At 35.6% G+C, this 21,507-nt stretch overlaps 1 protein-coding gene across 7 annotated transcripts in view; it reads left to right on the top strand.

Moving 5' to 3' along the window:
* Nucleotides 1-6: 6 nt before the first annotated feature.
* Nucleotides 7-21,507, top strand: part of FMR1 (FMRP translational regulator 1) — a 31,404-nt gene continuing 9,903 nt past the window's right edge. For 4 of the 7 annotated variants that reach the window (XM_015626580.3, XM_015626581.3, XM_015626578.3 and 1 more), the window contains exons 1-10: nucleotides 569-649; nucleotides 8,180-8,232; nucleotides 9,046-9,139; nucleotides 10,297-10,368; nucleotides 10,645-10,793; nucleotides 11,795-11,888; nucleotides 11,977-12,093; nucleotides 15,500-15,670; nucleotides 15,774-15,852; nucleotides 18,244-18,353. In XM_015626580.3, the coding sequence (XP_015482066.1) occupies nucleotides 584-649; nucleotides 8,180-8,232; nucleotides 9,046-9,139; nucleotides 10,297-10,368; nucleotides 10,645-10,793; nucleotides 11,795-11,888; nucleotides 11,977-12,093; nucleotides 15,500-15,670; nucleotides 15,774-15,852; nucleotides 18,244-18,353 (1,005 nt within the window). In that variant the 5' untranslated portion in view covers nucleotides 569-583. Of the gene's footprint in view, nucleotides 127-568; nucleotides 650-3,731; nucleotides 3,788-8,179; nucleotides 8,233-9,045; nucleotides 9,140-10,296; nucleotides 10,369-10,644; nucleotides 10,794-11,794; nucleotides 11,889-11,976; nucleotides 12,094-15,499; nucleotides 15,671-15,773; nucleotides 15,853-18,243; nucleotides 18,354-21,507 lie in introns of those variants that run through there. The other 3 variants (XM_015626582.3, XM_015626579.3, XM_015626583.3) reach the window with 2 other exon arrangements.

Genomic DNA, 21,507 nt, shown 5'->3' with positions numbered 1-21,507 from the left:
CTCCCCCGCCTGCGCCGGCACAGAGAAAGGGAAGGGAGGCGGCGCCGGGCCCGGGTCTCCCGCACCGCGCACAACATGGAGGAGCTGGTGGTGGAGGTGCGGGGCTCCAACGGGGCCTTCTACAAGGTACCGGGTGCTCGCGGCCGGGCCGGGCCCTCGGGGAGGAAGCGGGGACGGCAACGGGAGGAGGAGGCGGTGGCGGCTCCTCCTCCCTGCGCTGAGGGAGAGCGGAGGCCCTGGGGCAGGAAGGAGGAGGGAGAACCAGGCAGGGGTGGAGGCCGCGGCGGGTCCCTCGCGGTGGCCGCGGAGAGCGAGCCGGGGCTGAGGGGACTCGGGGCCTGATGAGGAGGGAGAGCGGGGAGGCCTCGGGCCTTCCTCTTTGTGGGAAGGGGCGCCTGGGGCCGCCTTGTCCCGGCGCTGAGCGAGGATCAGAGCTAGGATGGGGCATTAATTGCTAAATCCTCAGCTTTTGTCGCTACTTAAGGAAAGTCTCTCTCGCTCTCCGGGTTTCCAGGAGAGCTGCACTGCATGAGCACGGCCTGCAAGGCGGGGAGGAGGGTTAATGAGTTAATACACATTCCTGATGAAATGCTGTGGTGGATTCTTGCTCCTAATACCATGGCAGGGGAAGCTGCCTACTGATATTAAAGTAAGCATTGCTTGGCCAAATATATTTGTGCTGAGTTGTTAAATATGTGTAGATATCAAATGTATTTCTTATTGAAATTACATAGTGGCATTGCATGTTGGTTTCCAAGCCCTTGTGCTTAACAAAGCCATCACTGAGTCTTTAACAGATGAGCACTGAATATGTTTTATTAATACCATGTAGTATTGTGTGGCTTTGCATGAGTTGGACTGTATTAATCTGCTTCTTAATAGGCTATAATTCGTAGTTTTACGGAAAATAAAATTCGGATATGGTAGATTTGGGCCTACTGTCACGACCTATTATCAACATGCCAGGAACAGCCATGGATGAGTTCCTGCAAGTTTAAATGGTTTAAGTGTTCCTAGGACTTTAAAAATTGGGCCTAGTAATTGTGCGACATCCAATATTTATGTTAGCAATGAAGGACTGGGTAGAGTTTCACACTCACATGTTCCTGTGGTAAGCCAGGTAGATATCCAAATGATACAGTTCCAACATCTCTGAGTTTTTCTAAGAAAAAAGACCACTTAAAAGCTCATTTTTAAATTATGTATGCTAGTATCCTATTCTGAATTTTTATTTTTTTTTTCAGAAAAAGTATGTGATAAAAATAAGCAGTAAATAAGCATCCTGTGAGCTCATAGTGCTGTAGTTGAAGTTCTAGATCTGTATATTGCCTCCTGGAATAAAATAATTAGCACTTTTTAAAATCAGTTTTACTTTTTTAAAGGAAGAGTATTTGGTCAGAAAGAAGCAGAAGGAGTAAATACATTGCACAGTAGAACTTTTGATGAGGCTTTTATCCGAGTAGTTACACAATGATGTGAAAGAGGTAATGGTGATAATGACATTCTTTTAGTGACAAATATTATCTAATAAACCTGGGAGAATTGAAAGCTTCTGAAATTTTATTTTTTATGTTCAAGTTTGACACCATGGGGCCATGTATCCCCTGTGTGTAGGTGAAAGCTTCATTTGAGCATATGTGCATGGAAGCTTATTCATGATTTAGTGTTCCCAAGTTCTAACACAGACGTTGTCCCCGTCAGTATGGTTATGTTTGTCCTTTAACTTTTAGAATTTTTGAGAGGATTTCTTTTTGTTTTGTCTTTACCACTATCCAAGAAGACTTGGTTAAATTGTCTAAGGGGAAAAATGGGCATATGGATTTATCTGTTTTCACCTGAATTACCTCTTTAGATGGAGCATCACACTTAAGATAAATGCACATAATTTTTTTTAAAGAATAAAAAGTGGGAGTTGTTTTACACCCTCACGCAAAAATTTTCAGTATAAACCAGCAATTTTCCCCTAGTTTGAATTACTTGAATTCTAGCTAGAATATCACTCTGTTATAAAGTAATATACTTAATATTTTTCTTTGGAGTTTTATGGCTCATCTTATAGATTGGCAGTTCAGCTGCAAAAAACGAATGTTGAGCCAATGTAACAAGAAGTGTGTGGTGATGTCAAGTGTGAATTTAATTGCAGTTTAGTTTTAATTTTTCACTTTAAAAGTTTCTTTAAGCAATCTCCTGAGAAATGATTTGCAGCAGTAATGTTTCAAGCAAACCAAAAGCAAAACAATTACTTTTTTCAATCTCATGATTTACTGATAACTGGTGAAGATTTCTTCTGCTTTGAATAATTCTGAATTAGTGAGTATATAAAATTTTTTTTAAAAAAAAATATGCCTCTCTTGATACTAAGATATGGAAGGGGGAGGAGTATGAGGCTGCTATAGTCAGGATGGGACAAAGTGGCTCAAGGAGACACCTTATTGTGGCTTCAGCTTTTCATATCCTTCTTGTAGGTCTCTTGGAGGACCTGAGCATTTTTGAGTGTACCCAGCAGCATCTGTATCTTGACAGTACAAAACTGCCCACCTAAACCCTGCTAAGAGTAATTAACCAGTGTTTTCTGAGATATATCCAGAGGATTCATGTACCACACAAAACACAGGAGATGGCTTGAGGGTGCCTTCATACCCAGCTGTAAGAGCTGAATTAAAATTTCATCCTGGTCAGGTGCACTGGAATACTGGAGTGTGTTGATGTGACTGCTGTAGTGCAGGCTAGTTCTTTCTGAATGGAATTAAAATACTGCTTAGTGAATACTTTGTACTTTCATGATTTTTTTTTCCTCCTTGCCTAAGATGAGTTATTCTATGGAAAACACAGTGCAGTAAATGGGCATGATTCAGGGATAATTGACAATCTGCTACCTAGAGATGCTTAGTCATGACTTGCTATGTGGTTGGGCCCTGAATCCTTGGAAAGAAAATGTTAGATTTCCTTACATATTTTATGAAGACTGGTCCAACAAACCACCAGGACTGTGAATCCAAGGGGAGGAAACTGCCTTTTTGCAGCTCACAGCTCACAAGTAACTAAATCTTGAAGTTGTGCAGTATTAGGACATATCTTCTCATATGATTTCTTGTATAGGAATAGTAAATTGCATTTTGAAGTTCTTGTCTCATTCACAGAGGACTAATAGACAGCTTAATCTCTTTGGGATTAGCTTTAGGTATTTCCCTCTAAAAGGGGACATGCTGGATGCCTTTCCAACATGGAATTGATTTTTCTTTTCCACTTTGGGAGTGATTCTCTCTTGTGTCTGCTAAAGATGGAAAGCATCCTGTTTATGAGGCAGTCAGTTTTGGAATGGTGTTTGTTGTTATATGTTGTCTGTAACCCAATCTTAGCCACTTCTTGCTCTGTAACCTTGTGGAAATCTTCCACTCTTTATCTCAGTAGTTTCAGTGCCTTGCTGTTGTTTGCTTGGTTTTATAGATAACTTCATTGAAACTACAACTGATAAAATAATTCATCTTTCTTACTACTTTATCACTCAAGTCTCACTATTAGCAACTGTTCCTATGGCCCTCTGTATCCATTTTTTTTCTTTCACTGTTCCATGCAGACACCTTCAGCCAATATCTCCAGTCTCTTTGTACATTCATGAACCTGTCTGCTCAGTCCTTCTGAGGATGACCGCCTGTACCCTTTTTTTTCTTGTCTGGTGACCATTTCTGTGACTATTTTTCTTTCCCTATTCTGTTCCTTTATATGTCCAGCCTTTCTCAGACTTGATTATCCACCGAGTTCCCTTTTGACATTCTCCTTCCAACAGGTATGAAATGTTACAGAACTGTTACACTAACCGTAGATGCACGTTTGTTATCAACATAGTTTTTTATGTTAAAAAGCATATTTTCCCTACTTTCCCCTCTTAAAGGTAATTATCCTCCTTTATTAAAATAGTTGAGAATGCCCACATCTGATGATGTGAGCAGATTTTAAAAAAATCAAAACTTCATGGCAGCTAAAGCCTTTATTTTTTTCCTTTGAAGTATCTGTCATTCCATTAGTATAAAAATAAAAAATATGCTGGTGTTTCCAATAATTCTTATTTATTTTTTTAACAAATAATTTTTAAAATTTAGACCATATATTCAGCATATAACCATTCTTAGAATGTGAATGCTTACATGTTTGAGAAATGCCATGCTGTAAACTTTTTTACTAAATTATATCTGAAGCATAGAGAGAATGAAATGGTTTATGTGACTCAGAGTCAAATTTGTTGTAGAAAACTTACCACATTTGATGATTTTTTTTCCACATTAGAGGAGAAGAATCAACCTTTGCCATTATAAAATGTGTTTCTGTTCACAGACAATTTTTTGTGTACTCTTCTTTGGTATTTCTGCTCTTAGCAATAGTGGTATCTCAGCTGCTTCAGTCTTTCACTGTCCTATTACCTCATCTTGCTTCCATCCAGTTTCACTTTGTTTTTAAGTCATTTCATCTTCATGACCAAATTCATCAGAGCCACTCTTCTGTCCCTTAATGGGGGTGCATTTTAAACTTGCATATCTGCACCTTTATGTTTGAATTTCCATGCTTGCTTACACTTTGTCTAAAAAAGGCTGATGAATGATTATTGTATTTCTTGTGATACTTTTTTGTGAGATCACAGCCTCTACCTTTACTGACATCTGGAGCTGGCTTGTCCTGTGTTTGTGAATTTGGATTATGATAAAGTCTTCATTTCTCTTTAGCATTGTGTGAAATTTCACAAGTATTACAAAAACAAGTCTGCCAAACATTTCAGATAAGTATTAATTTTGGTTTTCCAAAGGTGTTTCTGTTTAATTTTTTTTTTTTTTTTAAGGAAAACTTAGAAATGTTTCAGACCTTTTCTGTTTGTACTTGGAAATGTACAATCTGAAATACATAGTGCTGGAAAATCCAAATACATTTTTGTACTACAGATCTGTTTAAATATTTATATTGGAGGAAAATTGACAAAATGCTGTGGTTCAGACACGGGTAAACTGATGTGATAAGTACCTGGCATTTTTCTATGTCACAAGTAATGGAAAAACAAGGAAAACCCTGTTTCTTTGGATAGATAGAATTAGACAACCAGATATTAAGGACTATATTAATAGTCATTAATATATTTTGCATGGTTGTTTTTAAGCATAAATGCACAGAGAGGTGTGCAGAAGTGTTTCATATATTGCATACTTGAAATTAGATATTTGGCAAGGTGTTGTTCACTTTATAATTAATTAAAAATTTATTCCAATGATCTTCTGTAATTTTGCGAGACTATAAATCAAAAGACAAACCACAGTGTTATGACATCAATGTTTTTGGCCAGACATAAGTGAAAACCAGTATTTATCTGTTTCTGTAGTTGATTCTTCTGAACTTGATGTAAGCTAAAGAAATTCAGATTTGTAATTTTCCCTGGTAGTGTGTGTATTGATGCTGCCTGTGTTAGGTCAACAGTTGACTTGTGTTCCTGGTTTCCCTCCAGTTTCTGAGGTGTGACCAAAGCAATGTGGAAGAACTGTTTAAGGAGAGCTGAAACAGGACAGTTTAGTTCATCCCTCTTTCAGCCAGCTATCTCTCTCACGTTTTACTGTTTCCAGATAACACAATTGCTAAACTCTTTGAAGGTCCAGGCTAGTCTTCAGCTTAACTTAGATTTATTATTTGTTGCACGTCCTGGTTTACTTATTAATGGTAGGTTTTAGCATTATTACCTTTAATGAGGTATATTGCTGTTGTCCCTAGGATTCTGCTCAAGGTGGGTTGGATGTTAGGGGCTCTATCTCGTATCCAGAAAGAGATGGAAGGTAGTCTTGCTCTTTGCTCCTGTGCTTTTGAATTTCTCTGCCATTTTATGTCATTTTTTTCAGAGTGCTGTTTAGGACACCTTTCGGTGTTTTCATCACCTCAGAGGTGATGACTTTGCCTAAAGTATCTTTCATACAGGGAAATACGATTTTTTTTGACATTTTATAAATATGAGAAAATTAAGTATCAGTAGATTTTTTTTCTCAGGACATGGGTTGTCCTTACTCTTAAATGTTTGTCTGAAGGGTATTAAGTGTTGCTGGTATCACTTCTGTTGAATTTGCTTTGTGAAATAATCTCTGCTTCTACATACTCAAGTATTACTATTAATCCTTATCCACTCTGTGGCATGAAGGAGCCGTACTTAATATCTGGTAGTGACTATAGTGTTTTTCAGATATTAAAGGCATCCATTTCAGCTGTATCTGTAAGAGTAGTACTTCTAAGTTGCACATTACAACTATTGGAAGAAATGTGGGTGAAGCCTTTGAAGGTGGTATGTATAATGTTGTGAAATGAGCTGGGACTACCACTGTATTGTTCAAATGCATATCCAGTGGTGGAATCTTCTTATAGAATACACTGCAATACCAAACATAAGCTAAATGTTAGTATCTATAATGATCAACTGAGAGCTCTGTTGCCTCTATGTAAATAACATTTCTGTACTGCTATGAACATGATCTTGAGAAGTGGTCTTAAGTCTTCTTTATACAATGTCATTAAAAAACATCAGCTGTGCTTGTAATCTCCTTTGAAGAAATATGAAATTTTGAAATTCATAGCTATGCGAATTTGGAGACTTGTTTAAGTCTCCTTGGCTTGCTGGCAATAATAAAGTCTTGTTCTTAAGAGTATTGAGAGGTGAGCAAGGTGTAAAACAATTCTTTGCTCTTGTTACTGTGGCTTTCCTTCAACTTCTATTCATAGTAACATGGGTTGTGTTTCAATTATCAACTCAGATGGTTTCTTCCTAGTACTGAATGACTCTGGGTGATGACATTCATGTGCATGTACCACTTAATTTTAGTATAGCAACTCTGTATTAGTAGTTGGGTGTTGCTCTTCTTTAATACTAAGATACTGCTGCAAGTCAGGAAATCTTTTGGAATACTTTGTAAAGCAAAAATAACAAAATACATTTTTAAAACCATTTAGGCTCTATATAAAAGAGACGCTTACCTTCTTTTGAGGGATAAGATCTCTTCTTGTCTTGGAAACTTGCAAAGACAGGAATAATAAAATGGAGGATAATAAAATGTTCTGTAGTTCATTAACTAATTCTTCTGTAGAAGTGGTAGTTGCTGCTAAATTATTTTCAATTTACTGAGAATCTTTTTATCTACTAAGGTGAATCTCCATTAGTAAAACAAACTTCTCTATTCTTTTTTGCTCATGGGCTTTTATCTGCCTACCTTGCAATGATACTATGTGTGGACTAATATTAATGGAATACTCAGCACTTCAGCAACTTGTTTCAGAAGTTCATAGAGGTACTTTAAAAAATAAAGAAAAAAAAACCCCACAATCTTTTCATTCCTGGTTAACTTGTGACCTACATTGTTTCAGGCTGAGAAAAATATTTTCATTGGTACATCCCAGAGTTCTTTGAGTACTGGTCTTTCATAGATGGGGAATGGGTGGGGGGGGACATCTGAGGCTTTAAGCTAAACATTGCTCAAGTCTAAATCAGTCAGTTGAGTGCATAAGGCAGGAGGAGCCCTCGGTGCTGAATTCTAGTTCTGTCCTCTGCTTTCTGGTGTCATGGAGAGCACAACTGCTGTCCATTCCCCAGGAAAAAAGGGAAGGCAGGCCCCAGGGCATTTATCTAAAGTTTGTGTTCTACAGACTGAGTGTGATGAAGTGAATATGGGGAAGATTCTCCTGAAATTGATAGAGATGAGTTTTGCTAGTGCAATGTTCAAATGTACTTTGGGGTAAAGAGAGAAGAGACAGGATTTAGAGGTTTTATGGGTTTTGGTTTTGTTTGTTATCAACTACTGATGTTTAATTTCTATGCCTGTCTTTACATTACATTAAATGTGATTATAAAATCAAACATTTCAAACTCTTGAACTATCTTGTCATTTCCTACTAACCTGTCCTGTCGCCTCTAAAAAGTAGAAATAATGTCTTCATAGCTGAGGCATTCTGTTTGTGTATCAGTGCATTGGCAGTCATGAACCCAAGGGGTTTATCAGCTTTGAGTATGTTTTATAGAAGACTGCTACAAAGTTAAAAAGGTTGACTGTAAAACATACTTTTGTTGTGAGATTCATCAATATTTGTGAAAAGGAGGTATTTTATAGGCTTAAATTATTTTTGAAAGTGTCTGTAAGCATACCATAACTATACTTTGTTTCCTCCACAGGCATTTGTAAAGGATGTGCATGAAGATTCAATAACAGTTTCATTTGAAAACAAGTAAGTGTATTGCTGGTGTTGTACCTGGAAATGACAGAGTAACTACCTTGCATTTGATTGACCTAAATAAGGCTCAGTATAGAGTAGTGTATATTAGATACACTAAACTTACTGCTGGCATGTTTTAAAGTTACTTTTAGTATCTACTATTTTGTGACATTTCTATATAAATGCTTTTAATGCTTTATATACTTTCAAGTACAAGACCATAGTGGCATGGGTTTGCTGGGAAGATAATCATGTTGTTACTGAATTTACATGATGACAACCAATATTTAAGTCAACAGTTGTGCCATTACTGACTCCTTCTCGTGTGAATGTCTTGTCTTAGTTTTAGAAGATTACATTATTACAAAATTTGTTCTACCGATAAGTGATGAATACCAATTTTCTGATCTAGAAACAAAATTTATCCAGTCTCCATTAAAGAAACTGAAAATTAAAACTGTATTCAGACTGGATCCTGATCAAATTTTCATAACCTGAAGTAGAACCAAAGAAAAAGAAGATACAGGCTTGTTTTGAAGGAAGTGTCCAAACGTGTTTTGAAATGTTTTTTAATCTGTGTTTCTAATGTTAGGGCTAAAAACCATACCTATAAATAGAAGAACTTCTACTAGAAGATTCAAAAGACTGCGGGTGATATCAGGATTTCATTTAAGATGCATAATGGTCATCGAGATGTGTTTTTTCTTAATATATGCACAAAAGCTCCACAGAATTTGAAACTGTAAAATTAATGGATTAAAAATGTTTGATTTCTGTTTACAAAGATGAAAATATTTAGACCATTCATTGTGTTTATGTTTGTAGCTGGCAACCAGAGAGACAAATCCCATTCCATGATGTGAGGTTCCCACCACCTGCAGGCTATAATAAAGACATAAATGAAAGTGATGAAGTAGAGGTGTGTATGCTCCATTAATAGTTCTTGTCTTGAGAAGTGAGAGAACTTGCTGTGAAAAATGTCAGTCAAGCCACTGTAAGGTTTGCTTCCATGTTAGGTGGTGTCACCTTTTTTGATTCCAAGTACTACAGAAAACATGAAGTCAGGCACGTCAGCAAACACATCACCAAACCCAGAGTTTGACAGTAGTAAACCATGCAAATTCCATGTACCACAAAAGGCCAGGTAAAATTACATGTACCATAACCTCCATGCTGAATTACAAATATGCTGATTTACAAACATTATCAGTGTTGCATTGGTTACAGATCACTCCTTTTTAGGACTGTGTTAATTCAGAAATAGGTGATGAACTGTAGTTTTTAAGCTGTAAGGTAGTAATATCTCTATTACCAAAGCTTCAAGCTGAATCAGGTAATTTGCATTATATGTGTGTATACAGAAAAACATAGGCATATATGTGTACATGTAAATACTTAAATGTATATACAAAGAGATTGACTTTATGCAACATATTCCTAAAACCTTATTTTTATAATTATTAGACACACTATTTTTATTTATATTATATATTTATATCATAAATATAAATAATATGTTTATTATATATTTGTACTATAAATATGTTTGATATATAAAATTTATATATTTTAATATAAATATATAATATTAACTATTATATACACTTATTTTTATAATGAAAGAAAGAGAACTGAAGATTTGCATTTTTCTTGCATGCTCTGTAAGTTTTTAATTTGAAAGATAAGAAAATGGCAAAACTTCTGTAATGTGGATGTGGCTGCTAGCATGTTTGTGCTAAAGAAGTGTAGATGTGTGACCTCCCTCTCACCCACTGGTAGGACCTCATCAGACTTACACACAATTAGAAATACTGTTGATTAAATATTAATAGATGTGAAAGTCTGAATTATCTCTCTTTTGACTGCATGCAAGACTGAAGCAGCCAGTAGATTCGGCACTGTATTATTTATTATTATTTATCTGTGCAGTCTTGCTTTTACATGCTTTATGTGCTATGCTCAGAGACTTTATGTACTAAGGTGTTTTGCTGGATTTTGTTCCTATGGAATTCCTGATCATGTTAGTGTCAGCTTTTGTGATGTCTTTTAAGAATATAATGTATGTATTCTGTTCAGGTTTATTCCAGGGCAAATGAAAAAGAACCCTGCTGTTGGTGGTTGGCTAAAGTGAGAATGATAAAGGGTGAGGTAGGAGTATGCATATATACATATATATATTATATTTACTTACACTTTTTTCTTTTTTTTTCTGTTTATATATATTGATGTGCACTGTAGTTTGAACTAATCTCTCTTCATTTTTTAAGAGTTTCTTGATTAGGACAGTTTCAATTACCATTAACCTCAACCTAAGAAGTCATATTCGAGTTGTACAGTTAACAAAAATACCTTTTCCTTAATAGTGTAATGCTCACTCATGTCATAAAATATGTGGCTTGGATGATTTTATTATTTTTATATCAGTTCTACGTAATAGAATATGCAGCCTGTGATGCTACATACAACGAAATTGTCACAATTGAGCGTTTGAGATCTGTGAACCCCAATAAACCCGCAACAAAAGATACTTTTCATAAAATCAAACTGGCAGTTCCTGAAGATTTAAGGCAAATGTAAGTACAAGTGTTTCTTTATAACTTGTTTCAGAATGTGGGTAACTTCTTAAGCCTGAGACAAGAGAAATAAAGATGCTTTTTACCACTTTAAATTAACTTTTTGAGCTATAAGAATTTAAAAAATACAAATATTGATGTGGTCATACTTCAGAAATAGGATGATTTTTGAATTGCAGTTTAGTCCTGGAGGAAGAAATACTTTCTTCGAAATTTTAAGGTTTGTGTGTGGTACAGATTAAGATTTTTATTCTTAGAGCTGTTTAGTGAGGTGCACAGGTTAATTTGAATCCATTCTTGGGCAACTTTTATTATTTGATGATGGCGCTGGGAATAGTTGAACAACAATGAAACCTCCCAGAGTATGATACAAAGCCGACTATCTTTCTCCTATACCATGGACATGTTGTTCTCATACAGATATAGCTCTAAAAGTCAGATTAATACTGACTCCCCTTGTTTACCTTCAGGTCACTTTCTGCTTTCCTTGAGATGCATGTTATTGCCTCAGTGTGGAATGAGTTAAAAATTCAGATTAGACTAAAACTTCCAGAAGTTAGTGTTACAGCATACACAAGTTCACTTGGTGGTGAGTGGACACAAGAAACCTGGAGAAGCCAAGCACAGCATGAGATGAGCATAAGGTCATTAGAATGCTGCAGGGGTTACAATGAAATCACACATTTTAATGGTTCATAAAGTGAAATTTTGAACGTGCTGATTATAGTGATTATAGCTTTTTTATGTAGCTCTGTTTAACTTGTCATTTCACAGATGCACATACAGAAAATTTCTGAACTATTTCTTAACCTACTTGTGTGAAAACAAATGAAAGAAAAATGAGTAAAATAAATGATAACAGAATTAAATAACACCTGCTTTGAAAGAGAGAGCTTCGAAATCTTTATTTACATTCTTTGTAGTAAGGAATTACTCTTTTTGGCTGTTAACCGTAAGTGCAGTGGTTACTATTTTTAACTTTGTTACATTTTTATTCCAAGGTGTGCCAAAGAATCTGCACATAAGGACTTCAAAAAGGCAGTTGGAGCTTTTTCTGTAACATATGATTCTGAAAACCACCAGCTTATTATTTTGGTAAGTACAAATGTTTTACTGTACCATTGGCAGTGGTTTGTTTCAAGAGTCCTTGTGTAAAGCACTGTTCTGTTTATTAATAATTCAGTCAGTCAACGATGTAACCACAAAGCGGGCGAACATGCTGATTGATATGCACTTTCGGAGTCTTCGCACCAAGTTATCCCTGATACTGAGAAACGAAGAAGCCAGCAAGCAGCTGGAGGTATGTTGGTTATTTTCCCTGAAGTAATTTGAATGAAACAGATGAAAAAAAATCCCTTGTGTGTTTCTTAGCTGGTAGGACTTGCATTGAGGTGAAAGTAATGATGTACTGATAATAATCTAAGTGTTAATAAAGCAGATGGAAGTGTCATCCAATGAAAATGTTTACAATTATAGGGCCTATTCTTTTGAAGACTCATTTTTATCAGCAGGATTATATGGGGGATTAAATACAAATGTGTAGACACACATACACATGTATTTCTTTCTTATTTTGAAGTATAAATAGCTAGCCGTCATGGCACAAATAATGCCACATATTTGGTAGCTTTAAAAATAGATGGGAGTGAATATATCATTATACTGATAGGACTAGAACTGGATCTAGCAAAATAACACAGCAAAATTGAGATGGAAGGGGTGAAAACTGATGTTGGTAGAATGTATGAAGGAATAGATTTGTCTATAGATAAAATGTTAGGAAATAATCTTACAGCAGATACAGCTTCTGATACTCCTGTGACTGCTGAGTAGGTGTTGACTGGCAAGAAGCTTGAGTCATACTTGTCCATGGCTAAAAGAAAAGTAAAAGAGTAGGCTAGGAAATAAGGGGCTCTTTATACATCAGAATTAACATTTCTTCATGGCTTTCCTCCTATCTACAAATTAGAAAAAAGAGCAATATTTCTGAAAACTTTTTAGATTCACTGTCAAGAATCAGAGATACCACTTAAACTACTGTAACTTAGTTTGACACGGTGTATACCAGCAGTGTTTCTGGACAGAGAGGTTTCATTCCCCCTTCCCAGGAGTTACATCTCTTTGAAGTGGGATGTCATGTTCAGGCCTTGTATGGTATACTCTAGTGGGCATAGTCACTGTTAAAATAAGTTCTCACTTTTATTCTCTCTTTAGTATCTTGATTTCTGTGTTTCAAAGCTGAAATCCAAGTTTGTTTGGGTTTAGATTTTTCTCAAGATGAAGGACAGACCAGTTTTCCATCATTGGTGTTCCTTGCTGAGCACTCCACTGTAGCTCTTCAGTAATCATTCTTCTTTATCCTCCAGAACTGACAGTTGTGTGGGCAGTTTACCTCTTGAAGTGAAAGTATTATTTTGGAGGTGGGAAGAACAACAGCCTCTTTAGAGCTAATTCCCTTTACATGCCCCCACAAATGCATGCACCAACAACTTTGTCATTGATTCCTTTCCCAAACTAATCTTGAATTCTTCTTGTCATTGTAACACTGAATATTTTTGCTGCTGTGAAATCTCAAACTTGATTTGATTCTCGCTAGAAAACCATTGTTGAACTTGAGATTCTACTTAAGCAGTACTTAAATAAAGGTTGTGAGATAAATATATACAGTTAAAATTTGTGTGACAAAAGTTGGCTGGTATTTTTCATTTTGGCATTTGTGTTTCTTGTAGTTAGAATAACTATAAAATCAGTTTCATGCAGAGTTGAAAGGGAGAGGTTCAGATAATAAAAATCATACTCATGATTACTGTTGAGACACTGACATACCAACAGACTGCATGTGTCCATCTGCAGAAAAAATATTTAGTGAACATTTCAGGCTTTACTGCGTTGTTAATAGCAACTCGTTATTTTCATTAAATGAACCTTTATGTGTGTCTCATAGTCACTGAACTGCTGAAGTCTGCCACTTCTTCTAGCAGTTATACCTCTTTTGTTTTCTGAGTCATTATTACTAGACCAGCTTCTTTTGTTCAATGGTGTTTTTTTACTTCCTGTTTATTGTACCTGTTTTGCATATTATCTTCTTGACTTGCATGGCTTCTCAAACGTGGTTTTTAGAGTATCAAGTAAAATAACCAGTTATTTTTTGTTTATGAATTCTTTCCCAGTGGGTGTGACTTAGCTGTTCTGGGTGTCTTTCACATGATAAAAAGCCTGAATTTACAAGTGTTTTGCATTCTGGTTTGTATTTTACTGTATCCAAGTAGACTTCAGTTATGGCTGATGTGTAGGTATTAATACATTACTTGCATGGATGTTTTTTCTTTTTAATGTATTAGAGGGAAGTAGAATACAGAATTTCTGATGTTTAAATAGAACAAACTGTGTAATAATTTGTAGAAAAGCTAATGATGTTTTGGTGCAGGCAGTAAAACTGGTTTGACTGTCAGAGCCAAAGTCTTCAGTGATGATGTAGCTTCATCTTTTCCACATGTCTTAGATAGTTAACAACTGATCATTGTCTTGGTCATCCTGTTCTCCCCTCTTACTTGGCTGTCTATAAAAGATGTTAACTGGTTAATCAGTATTTGGATTATCTGTTGAAATGTAGAAATGTGAGCAATCAAAAATAACTTCTGCTTTCCAAGTTGTCTGTAGTGAAGCTGCTGGAGTGCTTGACAGCGCACTCAGTGTATATGAAGTTTTTCATAACACTTGGATTCTTACACCACTATCTACTGTAAACAGTTCTTTGAAATGGTGATTTTGCACAGGATATTTTCCCAACAGCTTTGAGCAGGAGCAGGTCAGAAAGCAGTACCAGTTAAGCTGGAGCTGTATAGGGCTTGTTGTGAGCAATTCCTTGGTGTTTTCTCAACATCAGTAGGGTCTCATTTTGGTAACATTAAACTGCTAATTTGAAGTGTGCTTATGTATGTCTTGACAGTAGTAACAGCTTTGATTGCAATGCAGAAACATGGACAGGATTATATATCTTGGCTTTTATCTTGTTTCTTCCTTGAAAAACACTCTTTCCTTCATAGATTATCACAGCTGGAAATTTTCTTTCTTCTCACAATGCATTAAAGTACTGTTCCTTTCCTGTGTTCTCCTATGCTAACATTTGTGAGTGCTCAGTACGACCCTTCTGTCTCAGTAGACGGACGATTCCTGGATAAAATTGAACATATTTCTTCTCTGAATTCAAACAGGTTTTGTATTGTCATGCATAGGCACAGATTCTTCATTTTTCTAAAGTGCAGCAGATATCCACAGTTGCTCTATTTTATATATAATTTTGTGTCAGTGGTTGAGTTATTACAGTTTCACTCACCTGTTGAAATTGGTGCAGTCTTTTTTCTCAGAGATCATAAGACTTGCTTTAATAATCACCACAGTTACCATTTTACTACCTTACGAGTGCTGTCTTACCAAGTAACACCTGATAGCTGTAGCAATTAAAGTGTAATTCAAAATAGAGGTGTTAACACAGCTAGAGTCCAGCCTTATGTTAATATTTAAAAGACTTCTGAAGGAAACTCCTTGGTGTTTTTTGAAGCTAAAATAAGTGCAGTTAAGGGGCTGATTAAATAAAAAATAGGCTAAGCACCTGATTGAGAAATAGGCTTGAAATTTTAGTTGATTTCTCTCTCCAGTGTACTGGAGAGACAATCAAAGTGAGCTGACATTAGATTTTTCTTCAGAGTTCTAGGCAACTTGCATCCCGGTTCCATGAACAGTTTGTAGTACGTGAAGACCTAATGGGTTTGGCCATTGGCACTCATGGTGCGAATATTCAGCAAGCCAGAAAAGTCCCTGGAGTGACTGCCATTGATCTTGATGAAGATACTTGTACATTCCATATTTATGGAGAGGTGAGTTCCCTTCTTTATCGTTTCAGAAGATACCTGAAAGAAATAAGCAAACAAAAACCTTGGGCAAATGAATTTTGTTTCTTACACATCTTTCTATTTTTAGGATCAAGATGCGGTGAAAAAAGCAAGAAGTTATCTTGAATTTGCTGAAGATGTCATACAAGTTCCAAGGAATTTAGTAGGTATGTCAGTTCTGGAGGCTACCTCTGTGGTAGTAAGGAAGAGTGCCTTTTGAGAATTGCACTGAACTGGAAGCAAAGTGCTGATGTTGAAGTACACGGCAGAATAATTTCTGGATTGAGACAGAGAATTACTTCCCTCAAACATGTCCAGAGATTAGTTCAGCTATACAGGAGATAAATCTGCAGTCTCATATTTTCCTAGTATATTTTGAATAATTTCTTAGACTTACATTTGTCTTTTTTCCCGGTCCTTTTACAGTATGTTTAGAAGCAGCACTGTGGGATGAGCTAGGAGTTAGGTATTAGTGATGAAGGAAATATAAACTACTTCCATTGCCAAGCACTAAAGTCCTTAAGAACACATTCAACCCTTGTATATGTGTAGAAATCTTTTAATGAGCTTTTGATGCTACAAAGCAAAATAAAAATGTGATTTCATTCAGGAGATACGAGAGCAGAGAAAATGCTTTATGGTATAACATAGCCCTAAAAGCAAATGCTTTAATAGGTTGTCAGGGAGTATATGAAAGCTGGTGTTGAAGCAGTGTGAAATTCTGCAGTGGGACAAGTACTGAAAAATGTGCCAGCTCAGCTCTGGAACTGATTAAAAGCAGTAGTTTCCCCTTCCCTATTCCCTCCTGGTTTTACTGGTGATAAGTGAAAATTATAAGCTACCATCATTATTTTAATTTGAGGTCATAAAGTCTGTTTCTCTTTAGAACTTGGCAATTATATATTTTTGTTAGGTTTTTATTTCTGCTCTTAATTCTTGACCTGGATCCTTTAGAATATAACTTTGGCTGAACCCTGTGTTATGTCTGAAATAAGCTATGTTTAATAATCTGGCTTTAAAAGTTCCTAGTAATTTCCTTTAAAAATGCAGAAGGCTTTTTTAGATATATATAGATGTAGATATATAGATATACTGATTTTCTTAAGCTAAATAAAATTCAAAAAACTGCCTTTTTCTATTTAAATATATTTTTAAAAATTCAACCTGAACAAAAAATCCAAACAAAGAAAAATCCACCCAAGAGGTTACTTATTTTTTAAAGACTGTATGGACATTTTTACTTGAAAACATTTGTGTGTTGCCAAATCCTCACAAATACTTTGATTGGAGTAGCTGATGTAAGTTGTGGAGGTTGTGGGGCTTTTGTTTGATTTACTTTCTTAAATCACAACCAAAGCTTTTTTTACATTTATTAGCAGGGTACTGTTCCATTTGCCAGTAATATATAAAGAAATAAAGTACTCAGATAAAGTATTTAGTAGTCATTTTTGACACTCGGCCTTTGTCATTGAGGAGGAACTTATTGGCCATATTTTGTAATTTTGTTTTCTGTAAATGTCATGTCAGAAAACTTGAAATACAGAAATGAAAATTTATTTAGCTTTGAATGATAGGAGCAATAGGAGTCTTGTGACGAGAAGAGACATTTAATTTCTTCTTCATGGATAATTGTATTAGACAAACAGTAGCTGTTATGCACTTGGGCTTTTTTACCTCTGTTTTAGTGATGTGCCAATGGAAAAAGATCATGTTTTAAGTTTTCCAGCAGTTTGTTAAATAAAAATACTTTTTCTTGTTACATGCTGAAAACATCTGTGACATTACTCTTAAACTTCTCATGAAAGCTGTGATTCAAGGATGTGGCCCTCCCTCATCATGTCACAAGCAGCTTAGTTTTCCTGCCAGTTTGCAGACAGCAAACTGTTTTGCTGATATTGAAGAGAACTAAATTTTCGATTTCCTTGTCTCACACTGGAATGTCTGCTTCAGAAGATACATGTCTGCATTACCGGTGTTGGAGTATAATTTATTTCCATTTTTAGCTTAGACATTTTAGTGAATTATAAACTACTGGCAAAAATGTCTAAAAACCTCAGTTTCAGAGAATTTTAACATCTGCCTCAAACAGTAACTTTTGGTAGTATTTGATCAACTAAAATTTTGTAAATGAACTAAGTTTTGTAAGTTTTTTGTAAGTTTTGTGACTACTTCTTTACACAAGAAGTAGTTACAGCAAATGTTAAGGCACTGTAAAAGGATTTTTGTTTGTTTTAATTTGATATATTAAATGCAAACAGAAATATATATAATTCACTGAAGTTATTTTAAACCTACCAAAGCAAAGCCAAATAGGCATTCAAGGTACTGAGTATTTCTGTGATCAATGTGTTCTATTAATTTATGTCCACCAGCTTATGCAGACATTTTAGTTTGTGGCTTGTTAGCTAAATCTTTGTAGTAGAGGATTTAAGGCATTTTGGACAAGTTCTTCATCGGTACTTAATACTTAAATAGTCTTGTCTAATTAGAGTACAGCAATACTCTCAGGTTTGGGGGAAAACCATAAAGGTGGAATGTTCTGTATGTTCTTTCTGTAGGAAAAGTAATAGGAAAAAACGGAAAACTGATTCAGGAGATAGTGGACAAATCTGGCGTTGTAAGAGTGAGAATTGAGGCTGAAAATGATAAAAATATTCCACAAGAAGAGGTATGTTTTCAGTTAATATAATTTTTCTTTTTGTTAATTGGTTATATTCAACCCAATAATAAAATTCATTCTTCCTTGTATCTTTGTGTAGTGGTAAGATAAAATGTTGATTAATATGTGTTTTCTGATGGATTCTGTCTTTTCCTATTAATGCTGAGGGGCATTTTTATGAAATTTAGGTTCTCTGTGTTAGAAAAATGCTTTGTGAAATTTATTGGTGGCACACCTTCTTTAGAGATTTTGTGTTGTTCCTGTTGGAAGCAATGATATATCCCAGCATGTGCTAGGCTATAATACATGTATATGACACTTGCTGGGTTCATTCATTGATCTGCTTTGAGTTTGATTTCTTAGGTTTTTACCTGGTTTAATTTTTCATTAGCAATTTCTTCTTTTGAAATTAAAAACTTGAGCTTTATGTTAAATCTCTGTTTCTAAAAAATTTTACCTAGGTTCACAAGAGCCTGTAAATCGTAACCTAAAGAAAAAACAAGTATGAACATTGTGAAATTCCAGGTTTGCACAGGAAAGCTGCCAGCCTTGTAAAGGGCCTAAATGAAGTCTCAAACACTGTAATTTGAGGCATTTCTGTGTGGGGCTGCATTGAGGTGCAAGGTTGCAGTATGCAAAAAAACTTTCAGCATGAAGGTTTTACCATCTCAATGCAGAAAGACTCCCTGCAGTTTTCAGATTTGAAATGTGCTTAAAGAAAACTGAACAGCTATTCATTTACCTCAAAATCCAAGTATGTACCAGCTAAGAACATTTGCTGCTTTGGATAAGCTATAAAATAGGGTTTCTGGAACCTTTATGTTCTTGATTGAGTAGTTATTTTCTCTGCTCTTCCATCACTCTAAGTCTTACTGAAAATCCACAATCCCATTTCCGTCTTTCTGTGCAGAATGGTTAAGCAATTAACTAAGGACTTTTTACTATTTTACTAGTTTTACATCTGTCTGACAAGGTAAATGGTTGATATTTAGACCTGAAGGTTTCACTGGTCTGTCGTATTTAATTTCTAAAGATAAATACCTGCTACATAAAATTATTTTAATAAGCAAGAGGGTGCTGCTATTGCTGCAGGCTAGAGAATCACAGAAGAGTAAAAGAGCTAGTACTCATGGAAGCAGGAAGTATGTCTGGCTTTTTTTTTTTAAATTCTGATTTGAAAAAACTGATTTGCTTACATTTTTCTGTCCAAAATGCAGCTTTTAAGGATTATCTTGAAAGGTCTTTTTTACCTGTCAAGCTCTGCATTCATACTTCAATTTTACCTGTTAATGATATTTCTAATGCTGGCATTGCTTGCACTGCTTTATGTGGTATTTGTGTCATGCCAGGTGCAATACAGAAACCTGAGATCAGATTTTAACAGGTAAGAGTTAGTACTTGTAAATTGAATGCAGCTTTATTTCAATGATGAAATCCAAATAATCTTCCCATGCGTGACTTTGGATATTGCACCCCTTCTTCTTGTTGCAGAACAGTAGTTCCATTAAATTTTTATACAGCATTTGGTTCTTTTTATGTGACTGAGATGTTAGAATACTGCCCATTAGTTTTAAGTGCAGTTTTATACATCCCATAATTTTATAACAGGCTATCTTCAGGCTTTTCATATTTTAAAATGAGATAGCTACTGTTTGTTACAGTAATATATATTACTTTTATCTCTAAATTTATTTTGCACTTAAGGTCTGCTCATTATTCCCCACTGCAGCCAAGCTGATCATAGGTACTTTTGCTTTGAAGACAAAACTAAGGTTCATTAAATAAGCATTTTGCTGCTTTTGTATGGCTGAAATTGCTTGATGTGGTTACCAGCTCATATTCTTAATAGGTGGCATTGTTTTACCTTGAATCCACTGCCAAAAGCAACAACAAGCCGTTTCCTTAAATGCCCTTTTAAATCATTTGTCTTGTCATCATTTAATAATTGATACTGTGAGCTAGTTAAAGCCAGTTTAGTAGAAATTTCACTGCTCTTTATCAGGCTGTATAAAATATTTATGAAACTTAAAATACCTTAGATAATAAAACATTTCAGTCAACAAATGCCTATGGCTAAAGAATTTCCAATGCTCATGGAAGTCAGTTAAAATGTTGAGATTCCTTAGGACTAGAGGAATGTGTGTACATTATTTTTCCTGGTTACTTCATATTGATGTGTAATTTCTAATGTAAGTTTTTTTCTGTAAAAGAAAGGCGGGGAGGGAAGAAAACCAAACACAACTTTAAAAGTGGAGACAAATTATGGACTGGGCAAGCTCGCCATAGTGTGCTTTTAATTTTTATGACATTTGTGTCTCAAATAATTTCACTTCTGCAGCAAAACCTTCCTTTGGAATGCAGTTCTGTAGAGGGTGTGTGTACAGTGAAAATTAAAGGCTTCTTTAGAGGTAATGATGAGATAGCAAAACAATGTTTAAGATAATCAGTTGGTGTGCCAGGCTCTCATCTGCAGTGGCATGGACTTCAGCAGCTGAGTGTTGGAGATGCTCAGGTTAACATCTGCAGTCCTCAGTAAAGCTGCTTCTGCCTAGGTGATGCTGCAGCTGCTGGAGTAGTCAAGTTCACTCCTTGGGCCTGTGTGGACAGCACTCACTCCTCTGAAATATTGCATGGACCTGTCTTAATGTCAGATGTTTTGGTGTGGAGATTGTCATTGCATGGCTAAAGTTTACTTTGTTTTCCACACTCAGTGAGGCCCTTCTAGATAGATTTTTTTTTCAACTTCTTTTGCTGCCTAAGTTAATCTTTAGGTGTTTCGTCTCCCAGTGTCATAATTTCAGACTTTAGAATTTCCAGATTTATATTGTCCACGTATTTATTGAATCACTTAATGGGCTTGAAGGTAGAAGAACTGTAAGTTAGAAACCATCACCTGAAGTACTAACTCCTTCTTGAATATTTTTTGGCACTTTTTTACAGCTGTAGATCTTCAGGAAGGATAAGGTTTTGTTTTGTGATACAATCTTAATTTGATTTACTTCTTTAAAAGATCAAAAGAAGACCAAAAGCAGCTGGTGTGAGAGAATGGATGTGGTCAGCAAAGATGGTATTATTTCAAAGGGAGGAAGCATAAAGTATTCTAAATTGCCTTTTTTTCACTTGTTCAGAAAAATAAATATTGACATTGTGATGCAGATGATCC

This window comes from Parus major, chromosome 4A, assembly GCF_001522545.3.
Source record: "Parus major isolate Abel chromosome 4A, Parus_major1.1, whole genome shotgun sequence".
Lineage (NCBI taxonomy): Eukaryota > Metazoa > Chordata > Aves > Passeriformes > Paridae > Parus > Parus major.
The sequence above is the reverse complement of the archived record's forward strand: the minus strand, read 5'-3'. Positions and strand labels throughout refer to the sequence as shown.